This window comes from Eleutherodactylus coqui, chromosome 8 (assembly GCF_035609145.1).
Source record: "Eleutherodactylus coqui strain aEleCoq1 chromosome 8, aEleCoq1.hap1, whole genome shotgun sequence".
Lineage (NCBI taxonomy): Eukaryota > Metazoa > Chordata > Amphibia > Anura > Eleutherodactylidae > Eleutherodactylus > Eleutherodactylus coqui.
This window is the reverse complement of record NC_089844.1, coordinates 142403730-142419020: the sequence shown is the minus strand read 5'-3', so window position 1 is coordinate 142419020 and position 15291 is coordinate 142403730. Positions and strand designations below refer to the sequence as shown.

At 43.3% G+C, this 15291-nt stretch overlaps 1 protein-coding gene across 4 annotated transcripts in view; it reads left to right on the top strand.

Moving 5' to 3' along the window:
* Window positions 1–15291, top strand: part of CACNA1H (calcium voltage-gated channel subunit alpha1 H) — a 490224-nt gene that overhangs the window by 440479 nt on the left and 34454 nt on the right. For all 4 annotated transcript variants that reach the window (XM_066576606.1, XM_066576607.1, XM_066576605.1 and 1 more), the window contains exons 26-27: window positions 6646–6797; window positions 8591–8700. In XM_066576606.1, coding sequence (XP_066432703.1) covers window positions 6646–6797; window positions 8591–8700 — 262 coding nt within the window. The remainder of the gene's footprint in view (window positions 1–6645; window positions 6798–8590; window positions 8701–15291) is intronic.

Genomic DNA, 15291 nt, shown 5'->3' with positions numbered 1-15291 from the left:
CATCCTCCTCCTCGGCTACGTCTCCTCTACAGAGCGCGCAGCCTGTGACAAGCTTCGCATGACTTTGCTTCTGTGTTCTGCATGAGAGTTGTTCCATGAACTTGGTGAGATAATCACTTGATCTAGTTGACCTGGGGCAAGGATGTGCAATTTTTAGTATGACCAACAGACTGGCCATTCATGGTACAATTATGTTTGTAAGATTCAGGGAAGATTTGGAGGCCAATGATAATTCTATAATTTCTTCAGCAAGAACGACACATCTGTCCACATTATTTTCCTACATGTTGGAAAAACCTTTGAACTGATGAAGGCAAATGTTCCCAAGGATATGTAAATCATAGGAGACCTTCTTCTTCAAGTACAGATACCTGTTGTCATAATTGATGCTTGTGGGAACAGCTCTCTTAAGCCTGGCCCACATCTCCTTCCCAGAAACTGCAGTGGTGGCCAATGCCCAGACTCAACATGATTGCCCTCTTGGGAGAATGATGTGTTTTGGCAACTAGTCAAGAGATTGCATGGAGTCTACATTGGCATTAGACCTCTTTTCTTCAGGAAATGCCCTTTAGGTGACAAGGTACCATAATGAATCTTCCTCTATCTTACAAAATTTGTACTATGATTAGCCATCCCTAAATCACCCATCTACTTGCCATTGTTGCTGGATGAGAGCGGTTTAGCTGGCAGTGATCACTTTTTAATTTCTACCATTATTGACATGCATGTCTGGATTGGCCATACATGATTTATGGAAGAAGTTTAGGGAGAAGCCAACCAACATCTCCGGTAAACTTTCTCGTGGGTAACAAATGAATGAATCAGATGAATAAATCCAACATGGCCAATTCATCAACTCCAGGAGTGGATGGTGGTCCAGGAACCACAGTACTGAAATCTCCTGTCTATGGTTTCTTAACTCTTGAACCTTAATCATTGACTCCTGATGGGGTCACCTTGCCCTTCTCTAGATCTCGTGATCATTGTCCCCATCTTATTGTAATGTTGCTTTGTTTACTAACCAGATGTGTCAATGAGTCTAGATATAACGAGGTTAGATAAATCCATAAGTTTCCACAGTAAGCAAGGATTTTGTATATGACATTTAGACAAGCTTTAGAAGTGGGCAATGGGTGGGTATTCCAGGGTGTGGTAGTTAATGCCCAGATGCCAGGACTGGTTCCAGCCTGATATAAGAAGAAACGGTTATCTCTAATATTTAGTCATGAAGTAAAATGATGATAATCAGGCCGAGGAGCTTTCATCTCTTTTGGGTAATTACTTGTCTTTTTATCTACTCTGGAGCATTAAAAATACATTATATCTGTGCCGTTACCGCAGAGGCTTAAGTAGATCAAATGATGAAGCATTTACGCTCATCCTAAAATACACTGTAAATGTCTGGTAATCCAGAGAGATTTTCAGATGTTCTGAACCTTTGGATAAGAAGAATAAAAACTAATAATACTAATGATGATGACTGTAACTTCGCGATAGAAGCAAACAGTAAAAGGGGGAGATTCCAGGTCCACACAAAGCACATAGCTCTGCAGGCTTTTCCATGGGGGCATTAAAAATGCTGGAGTATAGTCACCAAGTACCAAAAGGCCATAAAAGCAGAGATATACAAGTGCACAGATACACAGTGCTAGAAGTGCTCAGCTCTACAGTGCTATAGCTGAAATGTCCATGGTCCTGGAAGAACAAAGCTTCATGATCTCACAAGTGCACAGCTTCACAGTCCTAGAAGTACACAGGTTCACAATCCCACCATTACAAAGGTCCAGTCCCAAAAGTACACAGTCCTAATTATTCAGTGTTACAAGCGTGCAGGTTCGGCAATCCTTGAAGCGTACAGTCCCAGATCTGTCAGTCTCAAAAGAACACAGCTCAACAGTCCTGCAATTGGATACCTTCACAGTCCTGTCAGTGTACAGCCCCACGGTCCAATCTACAGCTTCACAGTTCTGTCAGTGTACAACTCCACAGTCTCATCAGTGTACAGCTCCACGGTCCAGTCAGTTTACAGATCCAAGGTCCCGCCAGTGTAAATCTCCATGGTCCTGTCAGTCTACAGCTTCACAGTCCCATCAGTTTACAGCTCCATGGTTCCCTCAGTGTATAGCTCCACTGTCCCGTCAACTTACAGATCCAAGGTCCCAGCAGTGTAAAGCTCCACAGTCCTGTCAGTGTACAGCTTCACGATCTCGTCAGTGTACAGCTCCACAGTCCCGTCAGTGTATAGCTCCACAGTCCTGTCAGTGTACAGCCCCACGGTCCCATCAGTGTACAGCTCCACGGTCCCGTCAGTGTACAGCTTCACGGTCCCGTCAATGTACAGCTCCACGGTCCCGTCGGTGTACAACTCCACATCCTGTCAGTGTACAGCTCCACAGTCCTGTCACTGTACAGCTCCATGGTCCTGTCAGTGTACAGCTCCACGGTTCCATCAGTGTACACCTCCACGGTTCCGTCAGTGTACACCTCCACGGTTCCGTCAGTGTACAGCTCCACAGTCCCATCAGTGTACAGCTCCACAGTCCCATCAGTGTACAGCTCCACGGTCCCATCAGTGTACAGCTCCACAGTCCTGTCAGTGTACAGCTCCACAGCCCCATCAGTGTACAGCTCCACGGTCCCGTTGGTGTACAGCTCCACGGTTCTGTCAGTGTACAGCTCCACGGTCCTGTCAGTGTACAGCTCCACGGTCCTGTCAGTGTACAGCTCCACGGTCCTGTCAGTGTACAGCTCCACGGTCCTGTCAGTGTACAGCTCCACAGTCCCGTCAGTGTACAGCTCCATGGTCCTGTCAGTGTACAGCTTCACAGTCCCGTCAGTGTACAGCTCCACAGTCCCGTCAGTGTACACCTCCACGGTTTCGTCAGTGTACAGCTCCACGGTCCCGTCGGTGTACAGCTCCACAGTCCCATCAGTGTACAGCTCCACAGTCCCATCAGTGTACAGCTCCACAGTCCCATCAGTGTACAGCTCCACAGTCCCATCAGTGTACAAATCCACAGTCCCGTCAGTGTACAGTTCCACGGTCCCATTGCTGTACAGCTCCACATCCTGTCAGTGTACAGTTCCACGGTTCCATCAGTGTACAGCTCCACAGTCCCATCAGTGTACAGCTCCACAGTCCCATCAGTGTACAGCTCCACAGTCCCGTCGGTGTACAGCTCCACAGTCCCATCAGTGTACAGCTCCACAGTCCCATCAGTGTACAGCTCCACAGTCCCGTCAGTGTACAGCTCCACAGTCCCGTCAGTGTACAGTTCCACAGTCCCGTCAGTATACAGCTCCACAGTCCCATCAGTGTACAGTTCCACGGTTCCATCAGTGTACAGCTCCACAGTCCCATCAGTGTACAGCTCCACAGTCCCATCAGTGTACAGCTCCACAGTCCCGTCAGTGTACAGCTCCACAGTCCCATCAGTGTACAGCTCCACAGTCCCATCAGTGTACAGCTCCACAGTCCCATCAGTGTACAGCTCCACAGTCCCGTCAGTGTACAGCTCCACGGTCCCGTCGGTGTACAGCTCCACATCCTGTCAGTGTACAGCTCCACAGTCCCATCAGTGTACACCTCCATGGTTTCGTCAGTGTACAGCTCCACGGTCCCATCAGTGTACAGCTCCACAGTCCCGTCAGTGTACACCTCCACAGTCCCGTCAGTGTACAGCTCCATGGTTTCGTCAGTGTACAGCTCCACAGTCCCGTCAGTGTACAGCTCCACAGTCCCATCAGTGTACAGCTCCACAGTCCCATCAGTGTACAGCTCCACGGTCCCGTCAGTGTACAGCTCCACAGTCCCGTCAGTGTACAGCTCCACAGTCCCGTCAGTGTACAGCTCCACAGTCCCGTCAGTGTACAGCTCCACAGTCCCGTCAGTGTACAGCTCCACAGTCCCGTCAGTGTACAGCTCCACAGTCCCGTCAGTGTACAGTTCCACGGTCCCGTCAGTGTACAGCTCCACAGTCCCGTCAGTGTACAGTTCCACGGTCCCGTTGCTGTACAGCTCCACATCCTGTCAGTGTACATTTCACCGCCCTGTAGTTACCTGACTCTACAGTGCTGCACGTGAACAGCTAAACATTCTCACAACATGCAGTATTTTCACTTTTCAGCTATTATACCTGTCAAAACACCTGATTTTAACTTTCAGGCCCTTAAAAACGGAGCTGTCATACTGTCCAATGTGAGCACCAAGTGGACTATAGCAGATCAGTAAATGACCTAATTACACCCGACGTTACCGTGCGCAGCCTTGTCAGGCTCATGCATTACCACATAACAAGTACTGCCGGAGCTCCACTGTGTTATTAACCTTGTAGGATACATCAAGGCCTGAGAACCGCTGCCAGCTGGAGCCTCATTCAGGCTTTTATATGCCCCGGGTACATTTGGATGCTTGAGCTCGCGGAGGCATGCACAATGTTTAAACATGGCACTGTTTTGCATGGTGGCTGACATATCTTGTTCCCTGTCAATGTGATGCCATTCTTCCTAGAGAGACACTTAAAACTGTTCGCAGAGTTATTTTCAGCGGCATTCACAAGAGCGGAGCAATGTATTTCTGGAAGCATTTAGATTGGACATCGTTTATTGTGTTTTGCCCACTTGAGCCAAGTCCCTGCTGCTTGTTTGTCTGGGCATATTTCCTCCATAGTCACCCACTTTCAGGGTAAGGCCGCATGTAGCGGACACAGGCAGGCTATTTTAGAGTGCTTTCACACCTGCGTTGGGGATTCCATTTTCAGAAAGCAGGGAAGGGGAATCCCCGCGGCTAAATGGTTCAGTCTCTGGACGAAACCAAACTGTGCTGGGTGGACCCCATTGACAACAATGGGGTCTGCTCATCCCATTATAGCATGGAAAACCACTAAGATTTGCGTTTTTGCCTTGACTGCAAAGTGTGGCCTTATCTTAAAGAACTGCTTTCAGGAAGCGCCTACTGTGCAGCAGAAAACGTTTTTAAACAGCCATGCCCCCTTATATATAGCCCAACCATATAATAGTGCCCACTATAAATAGTGCCATCCAGAGCTCCCCATGAATAGTGTCAACCAGAGTGATTATATAAGTAGTGCCAATCAAAGCGCCCCATGAGTTGTGCCATTCAGAGAAAGTTGTGCTAATCCAAGTGTCTTCATAAGTATTGGCAATCCAAGTGTATTCATAGTTACCACATAAATAGTGCCAATCTTGATAAGTAGTGACCACATAAGTAGTGCTAATCAGCATGTCATGATGAATAGCACCATCCAGAGTGACCACAAAAGTAATGCCAATCAGAGCACCCCATGAGTAATGCCACCTTTCGAGAAACCACATAAGTAGTGCCAATCTAAGTGTCTACGTAAGTAGTGTCAATCAAAGTGCCACGATGAGTAGTGCCATCCAGAGTTACCACAGAAGTATTGCTAATCACAGTGTCATCATGATTGGTGACCACAAAAAGAGTGCCAATCTGAGTATATTCATGAATAGTACCATCCATAGTGATCACATAAGTAGTACCAATCAGTGCACCCCATGAGTAGTGTCATTCACAATGATCACATAAGTGGTGCCAATCCGAGTGTCTTCATATCTAGTGACCATATAAGTAATGCCAATCAGTGTCTTCATAAGTAGTGACCACACAAGTAGTGCCAATCAGTATTTCTTTATGAGCAGAGCATCATCAGGAATATTGCCATCCAGAGTGCCCATCAGAGTGTCTTCATAATTACTGACCCCATAAGTAGTGTCAAACAGTGCACACGATAAGAAGTGCCATTCACAGTGACCACGTAAGTAGTACCAATCAGTGTCTTTATAATTAGTGCCCACATGAGTACTGCCATCCACAGTGACCACATTGGTAGTGCCAGTCTGAATGTCTTTCTAATTGGTGACTGCATAAGTAATGCCAATCAGTGTCTTCCTAAACACTGCCCACATAAGTAGTGCCAATCAGAATGCCTTCATGAATAAAGCCATCCGGAGTGACCCCATGAGTAGTGCCATTTGGAGTGGCTTAATGAATAGTACCACACATAGTGCCCTTATGAATAGTGTGAGTCAGGGTTTCCTTATGAATAGTTCATCTAGAGTGTACTCATAAATTATACCTTTCAGAATTTACAGTACCTTTAAGAATGCCATCTACAGTGTAACCGTGAATAGTATCATTTTGAGTGTTGACATGATTAATGAAGGGCGCCCATAAATAGTGCCATCTAGAGTGTTCCCATAAATAGTGCCATACATAGTGCTAAGCAGCAACATAAGACAAGCACACACCTTCTGGAGGTCTCCCGTTTGTTCATGCCAGGTGAGGATGGCACAGTTGTTATATTACGGATGTAGCAGAGCTGAGCACTGTTAACGCAACAAACACACTGCACACACATTAAACTCTGCTGAACCTGTTTGCTAATCACTAGGATAACCAATTAACATTGGTTTCTAATGGTGTAGTTTCTAAGTTAACCTAGCCCTAGGTTCTATCTGTGTGTCTGTCCATCCATCTGTCCGCCATTGGTCTCTCTAGCAATGTCTGCCTGCCGTTTGTGCATTTCGATGTTTGGCATCAATGTTTTCCTCGCTCCCCAAACTGATAATATTTTACTTTATGGCTTTTATACATTTTTCGCACAGAGGCCCAGAGGAGACCGTACTACGCTGATTACTCCCCGACGCGGAAATACATACACACGCTGTGCACCAGCCACTACTTGGACCTGTTTATCACCTTCATCATTGGTATCAATGTTATTACCATGTCTATGGAGCACTACAACCAACCCAAGGTAGGTAGCGTGCCGATCTGTAATGCCTATAACCTATAAAATGCATTGCTACAGTAAACATTGCCTCACTATGTTGCAGAAGCACCACCAAGGCCAGATTATAGGCAGGGTACACAAGGCATATGCTCGATGCCTCTCCCAACCTTGTCGACCTATGAGACCCTCTACCACCCACTCTTCCTGCCCCAGTTGGTTCTTTTGATAGTTATTAAAGTCCCAGAAGTTAACGGTCAGTTCAAGAAAGCCTTCAACTCTCATAGTCATTATATGGGTAGAGTAGACAATGACCACCATTGGAAATCCAAAACATGGGGATTGTACTCTGGGCTGCTATAAAAAGCTTGGGGGGATTGTACTCTGGGCTGCTCCGAATATTCTCCTAGGGAATTTATCTGCCCAGGGTGTGCTATACGGCTTATTACATCTTATATTAGTGTGTTCAGAACATCTCAGAGGTGTTTTGGCATTAGTTATGGCGTCCGATATTAGCCAGTAATCTAGGAACAATCGAACCTAGGATACCTACTGATTGATACGGCTTCTGATGAATTGAAGTGTCCAAAGAAACGCGTCAAACCTTGAACCAAAATCTATTATAAATAATCTGTATCTCAAAATGAAACTAGTCATAATAAATATCTGATTTCTGAATAGCAATCTCATATATGTTCGATATCTAGACAAGAACAGTAGAAGGAATTTGCATCTCATTAAGCTTTCAAACAAGCAGAATATTATAGGACAAATTAGTGGACCCTTTATTTAAAGTTTCAAACTAATACGGAATATTTGAGCTAATTGTAGGCTTGCCCTTGCATACTGGTGGAGGGCTAGCTGAATTAGAATCCCGTGTCGCGGGATTGCAATTGTGATAGTATGGGAAATGATATTTAAGGTTTTGGCAAATTATGCCATAGACTCAGAATTTCATCTTTGGTAGACTATAGACTATACATCACAAACTAGTTATCTTTTCAGGCAATGGCCACCTGAAATGACAAAAAATCACTACTTCAAGTGACCATTATTCGAGTCGCTGGCTCAACTGTCTCCATAACTCATATATACCATTAGTGGGGACCACATGCAGGTGAAGCCTCTTCTCCTATGTAGGTGGCTGCAATAGGGATCTAAGTGGGATGGAAATCAGCCAACCACTAGATACCAGGGACTAGGGTACTAGATTGGGAGACTGATCAATAGGTCATACTAATAACTAGAGCCAAAAAGCTCTGGACTTATAGTAGAGAAATTGACTCAATAGTATGGCTTCTGCAAAGACGCACTAAGCCCTTCAGCTCCTGGTAACACCAGACTTCATAATGTTATTTCAGAAGGGTCAATGTTGTAATTTTCTTTAAAATATACCATGTTAAGTTTGATTGGTTGCTATGGATAGCATTTCAGATTTCTTGAGGATTATTCAGATCTCCTGGCATTTGGATCACCATCAAGATACAATGTCAGTGCTGGAATTCCGCTTCTGCCCCCCCATCTTGTGCAACCATGTTGTTATGCATAATTCATGTAGCCTTTCATGTCGGATTACGTAAATGATCCTGCCAATCCATCTGCTTCTCATAATATATTGGCCTCATTTGCTGTTTTTGAAGTATTTGGCCAGACGATAACAAACAAGAAGAGAACAGAAGAACAAGTTCTGGTGCGATTACACACATCCTCTCTATAAGTGGGGTCACCCGGTTCAAGGAAGGATTTAATCACAGCTAAACCAGATGGGATCATGTTTACGTGAAAATAGCTAATCTCTGCATGTTCATGTTTTCTCCTAGTCCCTGGAGGAGGCTTTGAAATACTGTAACTACGTCTTCACCATCGTCTTTGTGTTCGAAGCTCTTCTCAAGCTGGTTGCCTTTGGATTTCGAAGATTCTTTAAAGACAGGTACAGTGTGGCATTCACAAAATAATGAAACAGTAGATATTAAAGGGTGATTCCAGTCACAAATCAGACTTACATCTAATAGAAAGAGACTGAAATCTGCTCTTTTATATTACTGCTACCTATGCACAATAATATAACCACAACGAAACTGTCCACTATACACAAGAATATAACTACTATAATACTGCTCCTATGTGCAAGAATATAACTACTATAATACTGCCCCCTATGTACCAGAATATAACTACTATATTACTGCCCCCTATGTACAAGAATATAACTACTATAATACTGCCCCCTATGTACAAGAATATAACTACTATAATACTGCCCCCTATGTACAAGAATATAACTACTATAATACTGTCCCCTATGTACCAGAATATAGCTACTATAATACTACTCCTATGTACAAGAATATAACTACTATAATACTGTCCCCTATGTACCAGAATATAACTACTATAATGCTGCCCCTATGTACAATAATATAACTACTATAATACTGCCTCCTATGGACAAGAATATAACTACTATAATACTGCCTCCTATGTACAATAATATAACTACTATAATACTGCCCCCTGTGTACAGGAACATAACTACTATAATACTGCTCCTATGTGCAAGAATATAACTACTATAATACTGCCCCCTATGTACAAAAATATAACAACTATAATACTGCCTCCTATGTACAAGAATATAACTACTATAATACTGCCCCTATGTGCAAGAATATAACTACTATAATACTGCTCCTATGTACAAGAATATAACTACTATAATACTGCCTCCTATGTACAATAATATAACTACTATAATACTGTCCCCTATGTACAAGAATATAACTACTATAATAATGACCCCTATGTACAAGAATATAACTACTATAATACTGTCCCCTATGTACAAGAATATAACTACTATAATACTGCCCCTATGTACCAGAATATAACTACTATAATACTGCTCCTATGTACAAGAATATAACTACTATAATACTGCCTCCTATGGACAGAATATAACTACTATAATACTGCCTCCTATGTACAAGAATATAACTACTATAATACAGCCGCCCAAGTACAAGAATATAACTACTATAATACTGCCCCCTATGTACAAGAATATAGCTACTATAGTACTTCCTCCCATGGACAAGAATCTAACGACTATAATACTGCCTCCTATGTACAATAATATAACTACTATAATACTGCCTCCTATGTACAAGAATATAATTATTATAATACTGCCCCCTATGTACAAGAATATAACTACTATAATACTGCCCCTATGTGCAAGAATATAACTACTATAATACTGCCTCCTATGGACAGAATATAACTACTATAATACTGCCTCCTATGTACAAGAATATAACTACTATAATACTGCCCCCTATGTACAAGACTATAACTACTATAATACTGCCCCCTATGTACAAGAATATAACTACTATAATACTGCCCCCTATGTACAAGAATATAACTACTATAATACTGCCCCCTATGTACAAGAATATAACTACTATAATACTGCTCCTATGTACAAGAATATAACTACTATAATACTGCCCCCTATGTACAAGAATATAACTACTATAATACTGCCCCCTATGTACCAGAATATAACTACTATAATACTGCCCCCTATGTACAAGAATATAACTACTATAATACTGCTCCTATGTACAAGAATATAACTACTATAATACTGCCCCCTATGTACAAGAATATAACTACTATAATACTGCCCACTATGTACCAGAATATAACTACTATAATACTGCTCCTATGTACAAGAATATAACTACTATAATACTGCCCCCTATGTACAAGAATATAACTACTATAATACTGCTCCCCTATGTACAAGAATAGAACTAGTATAATGCTATCGCTATGTAGAAGGATATAAGTGCTGTAATACTGTACCCATTGTAGAAGAAGAGAACTAGTATAATACTGCCCCTTTTTAAATTGCCCTCTATTATTTTTTACAGCGTGTTTGAAATCAATATATAAAAAATTAAAAGCAAGATCAATAAAGTTTCACTAATTATTAGAGATGAGCGAGCACCAAAATGCTCAGGTGCTCATTACTCGTGCCGAGCTTTTTCTAATTCTCGAGAGCTCGTTTCAAGTAACTAATCCCATTGAAGTCAATGGGAACCAAGCATTTTTTAATGGAGCTGTGGTTGCTGCTGGCGGCTCCATTGAAAACAATGGTCTGCCGGCACCCCTGCATTGTTTTTCATGGAAGGGCTTTACATATAAGTTCTTCCCTGAAAACCAAGGATTTTAGTGTTAAAAAAAAAAACCAAAACTTACCGATCCGCCCCTGCCGTGTTTCCCACGGAGATGAAGAACACATTTGCAGCATGCGGCAGATGTTTTCTTCATCTCTGCTAGTAAAAAGAATTCCCTGCTGCTACATCTGCCACATCTGTGACAGATGAAGCAGAGGAATTCTTCAAATCCCTACCGCAGCTGTCACTCATGACAGCTGCGGTAGAGGATCCTGCTGCTGGCTCCTCCTCAATGGATTTCCCGGAAGGGCTTTAAATATAAGCCGCTCCCTGAAAATCCAGTAAAAGTAGTGTAAAAAAGAAAAAAAATACATACTCACCTCCCTTCAGCTGCCGGGGCTCAGCCGTTTCTTCTCTGCGCTGTCCCCGACTCTGTAGTGCTGTGCTATCAGCAGGCGGGCATTTAAAATCCCTGCCTGCTGAAAGAGCTGATTGTGATTGGCTGAGGAGTTCAGCCAATCACAGGCAGCTCTCACCTGTCATTCATTCGGCGGCTCCGTTGAAGACAATGGAGAGGGTGAAATTTTCGCAAGCACCACAGTGGTGCTCGCTCGAGTAACGAGTACTTTCGAGCATGCTGGCTCATCTCTACTAATTATTTTTAAAAAGTAAGAAAAGTTTAATAATAAAAATCCTTTTGCCATAGTTAGCCTTAAAAAACCTAACTAATAAAACAAAAAAACATGTTTGGTATCACTGCGTCCGTAAAAGTCAGATCTATCAAAGTTACGCATTTTTTCCCTGCACAATCAACTTTGTCAAAAAATAAAGAAACCCAGAAAGCAATCAAACAGTCATACGTACCACAGAATGGTATCAACACAAACTACAGGACGTCCCGCAAAAAATTAGCCCAACTATGTCGACGGAAAAATAAAAAAGTTATTGTGTGCAGAAGATGGTAGCAGGAAATAATTTTTAAAAAATGTGAAAAAAAAAACAAGTAGTACAGCAAAGAAAAACTATATAAGGGCTATTGCCCACGGCCGGAAATCTGCAGCGTTACACCGCAACTATTAGGTTCTACTGAACCTAATAGCTGAATGTTCACGCTGCGGAATTCCACCGTGGAATTTCGCAGCGTGAAATAACCCACGGCATGTTGTATTTGCAGCGGGAATATGTGCAGCCGACTTCCATTATAGTCAAAGGAAAATGGCCGTCACACTATACTTCTGCTGTAGCACAGCGGAAGTATAGCGTGAATACGCTTCCCCGCCCACTGGCGCGTCATGCACAGCGGATCTGGGAGGTAAGTATGGGTTCCTTGCGGGGGCGCTGTGATGGACTCCGCTGCGGTATTCCGCTTGCAGAGCCCGTCACGGCCATGGGCATGAGCCCTAAGTTTGGTATTGTAGTAATCGTACTGACCCATAGAATAAAGTTATCAGGCCATTTTTGTTGCAGTTTGTGCGCCGTAGAAACGGAAAGATGGCGGAATTTCAATTTTTTTCCATTTCTCTTCACTTTGATTTTTTTTTAAAGTTTTTTATTACATTATATGCTACATTAAATAGAACCACTGAAAAATACAACTTGTCCTGCAAAAAAACAAGCCCTCATGCAGTGCGTCGATGGGTAAATAAAGGAGTTACGATTTTTTTAAAAGGGGAGAGGAAAAAACAAATGGAATAATGAGAAAAAGCTTCTTCCCTAAGGGGTTAATTATTTGTAAAGCAGAGAGGCATATCACCAGAGCGCTGTATGCAGTGACTGGGTTTAGTGCGTGCCCCGAAAAAACACCTTGAGATGGTAAATGCTGTGAATAAATACTTGAGATTTGTAAAGTGAGATGAGTAATGCTCAGATTATCAAAACCTACAGGACTCCGCCGGCATCACCTACAGCCAGAGGAAAAAAGATGAAAAGTGCTGCATTAGTACATGGAGCCCGCCTGGCATCCATCACAATTATGTGCCTGCTTTATGGCATCTGTCGGTGCTTTCTAGGATAGAGCCAAGGCCAGCCATACTTGTCTGCCATAAACAAATCGTTTTAGGGAGGTTTCTTCAGGTTCTTTTTAAGTACATTTTGCCCGTAGCTGCAGGATCTGCTACTTTTCAAGTATATTGATGTCAATTCTTGAAAGGCTTGTTCCTACTGGGCTCCAATGTTTTTACTAATTTGCAGATGTCAAGGGAAGGGGTTAGAATCTGATTACGCCATCAGCGGCTGGACGCAGGCTAGATAGTGAGCAAAAGTACTTCATGGTGTGCTGCCAACTCGGATGTACAGGGGATAAAAGGGCACAAAGAAGGGGGCCTTATTATTATTGGGGCCAGAAAGGAAGTCCCTATTACTACTGGGGTAATTAAGGTGACACTATTATTATAGAGGGCACTAAATGGGCATTATTACTATTGAGGCCAGTAAAGAGGGCATGATTACTATAGGGGCCACTGAGAGGCGTCGTTATTACTAAAGAGGTCACTGAGAGGAGGCCTTATTACTATAGGGGTTATTAAGAGGGGGCATGATTACTATAGGGGCCACTAAAAGGGGAACCTACTACTATTGGCTCCACAGGAATAACAGAGGTAAAATCATATGTTGTGATGAGCCACATGCCTAAACCTAATAACAGCCCATCAATACTAATTTAATAAAGCCCTAGAATTTCCTGCAGATGGACTAAGTTTCATCACCTTCATTAATGATTATGAGTATTTGTTCAGTCGCATCCGACCTTCGGTCACTCTATGGATCAATGTTCTCCACACATTCCTGTCTTTCACGGCTTCTTTCAGTTCGGTGATTGACATGTTGGTGGTGGCCTTGATTGTATCTAGCCATCTTGTTCTTTGTCGTCCTGATCTTCTCTTCCCACTGACCTTGCTGAGCATCAGTCCTGTTTCCAGTGAGTTCGCGCATCACGTGGCCAAAAAAAGAGAGCCGCTGTTTGATGATTTTGCCCTCTAGTGATATTTTCGGTTAGACGCGATCTAACACTACCTTGTTCGTTGTCATGGCGGTCCAAGGTATCTCCATCATTCTCCTCCAGCACCATAGTTCAAGCGCATCAATTTTCCTTCTGTCTGTTTTCCTGAGCGTCCAACCTTCACAACCATCCGTCGTTATGGGAAAGGAAATTGCATTGACCAGTCCAGTTTTTGTTGCAATGCTAATATCCTTGCTTTTCCAGATCTTTTCGACTCCTTGTATTGCATTCCTACCAAGTGTAATCCGTCACTTGATCCCAGGTCCAGATTGCCCGTTGCAATCGATTCTGGATCAAAGGAAGATGAAATCTTGGACCGACTCGAGACTTCTTCGTTGTTAATTTTTTTGTTCACTGTACCGTTGCTTACCGCGGTCATGACTTCCGTTTTCTTGCTGTTGAGTTACAGTCGCAAGCATTCGCTTTCCTTTTGCTCTCGTTGGATAAGGTATTCCAGGTCCCTTTCACTTCCCACAAGCAGGGTGGTGTCATCTGCATATCGGAGGTTGTTGACAGGGTGCTGTCATCTGCATATCGGAGGTTGTTGACAGGGTGGTGTCATCTGCATATCGGAGGTTGTTGACAGGGTGGTGTCATCTGCATATCGGAGGTTGTTGACAGGGTGGTATCACCTGCATACCGGAGGTTGTTGACATTTCTGCCACCGGTTCTGGCTCTGATTTCTGATTCGTCCAGATTGCATCGCCTCATGATCGTTTCTGTGTGCAGATTGAAAAGGACAGGTGATAGAACGCAGCCTTGCCGTACGCCTTTCCCGATTCCGAACCAATCCGTGTTTCCATAAGCCGTCCTGACTGTTGCTTCTTGATTGTTGTAGAGTAACCTTATAAGCTGTTCAGTATGTTCTGGGACGCCCATTTTCTTCAGACACTTCCAAAGCTCGTCATTTTCAACAACTTGCTGCAGTCGATGAAACACATGTACACATCCTTTGGATACTCCCAGGTCTTCTCCATGATGCAGCGCAGGTTCACGATTTGGTCTCCGGTGCCACGACCTTTGCTGAAGCCAGGATGAACGTCCGTCAGTTCCTGTTCAACAATTGTCGCGATGTCACCTTCATTAAGTGGCACTAAGAGTAGATGTCCTTCTGGAGGACTCAGCACATTCATGCAGTACATTGATTTCAGAGAGAATTGTGTAATGCTTCATTAGCCCAGTGGTGGCGCTGCAGGAGAACTGAACACTTACTACCAGGATCTCCAACATGTTAAAGGGACCCTGTCAGCAGTTTTTAGTCAATAAATGGAGGGTATGATGGTTTAGTACTTTTAAATTGAAGTCTACATGTGTTCTTTTTAAAATTGCCAAAAATGTA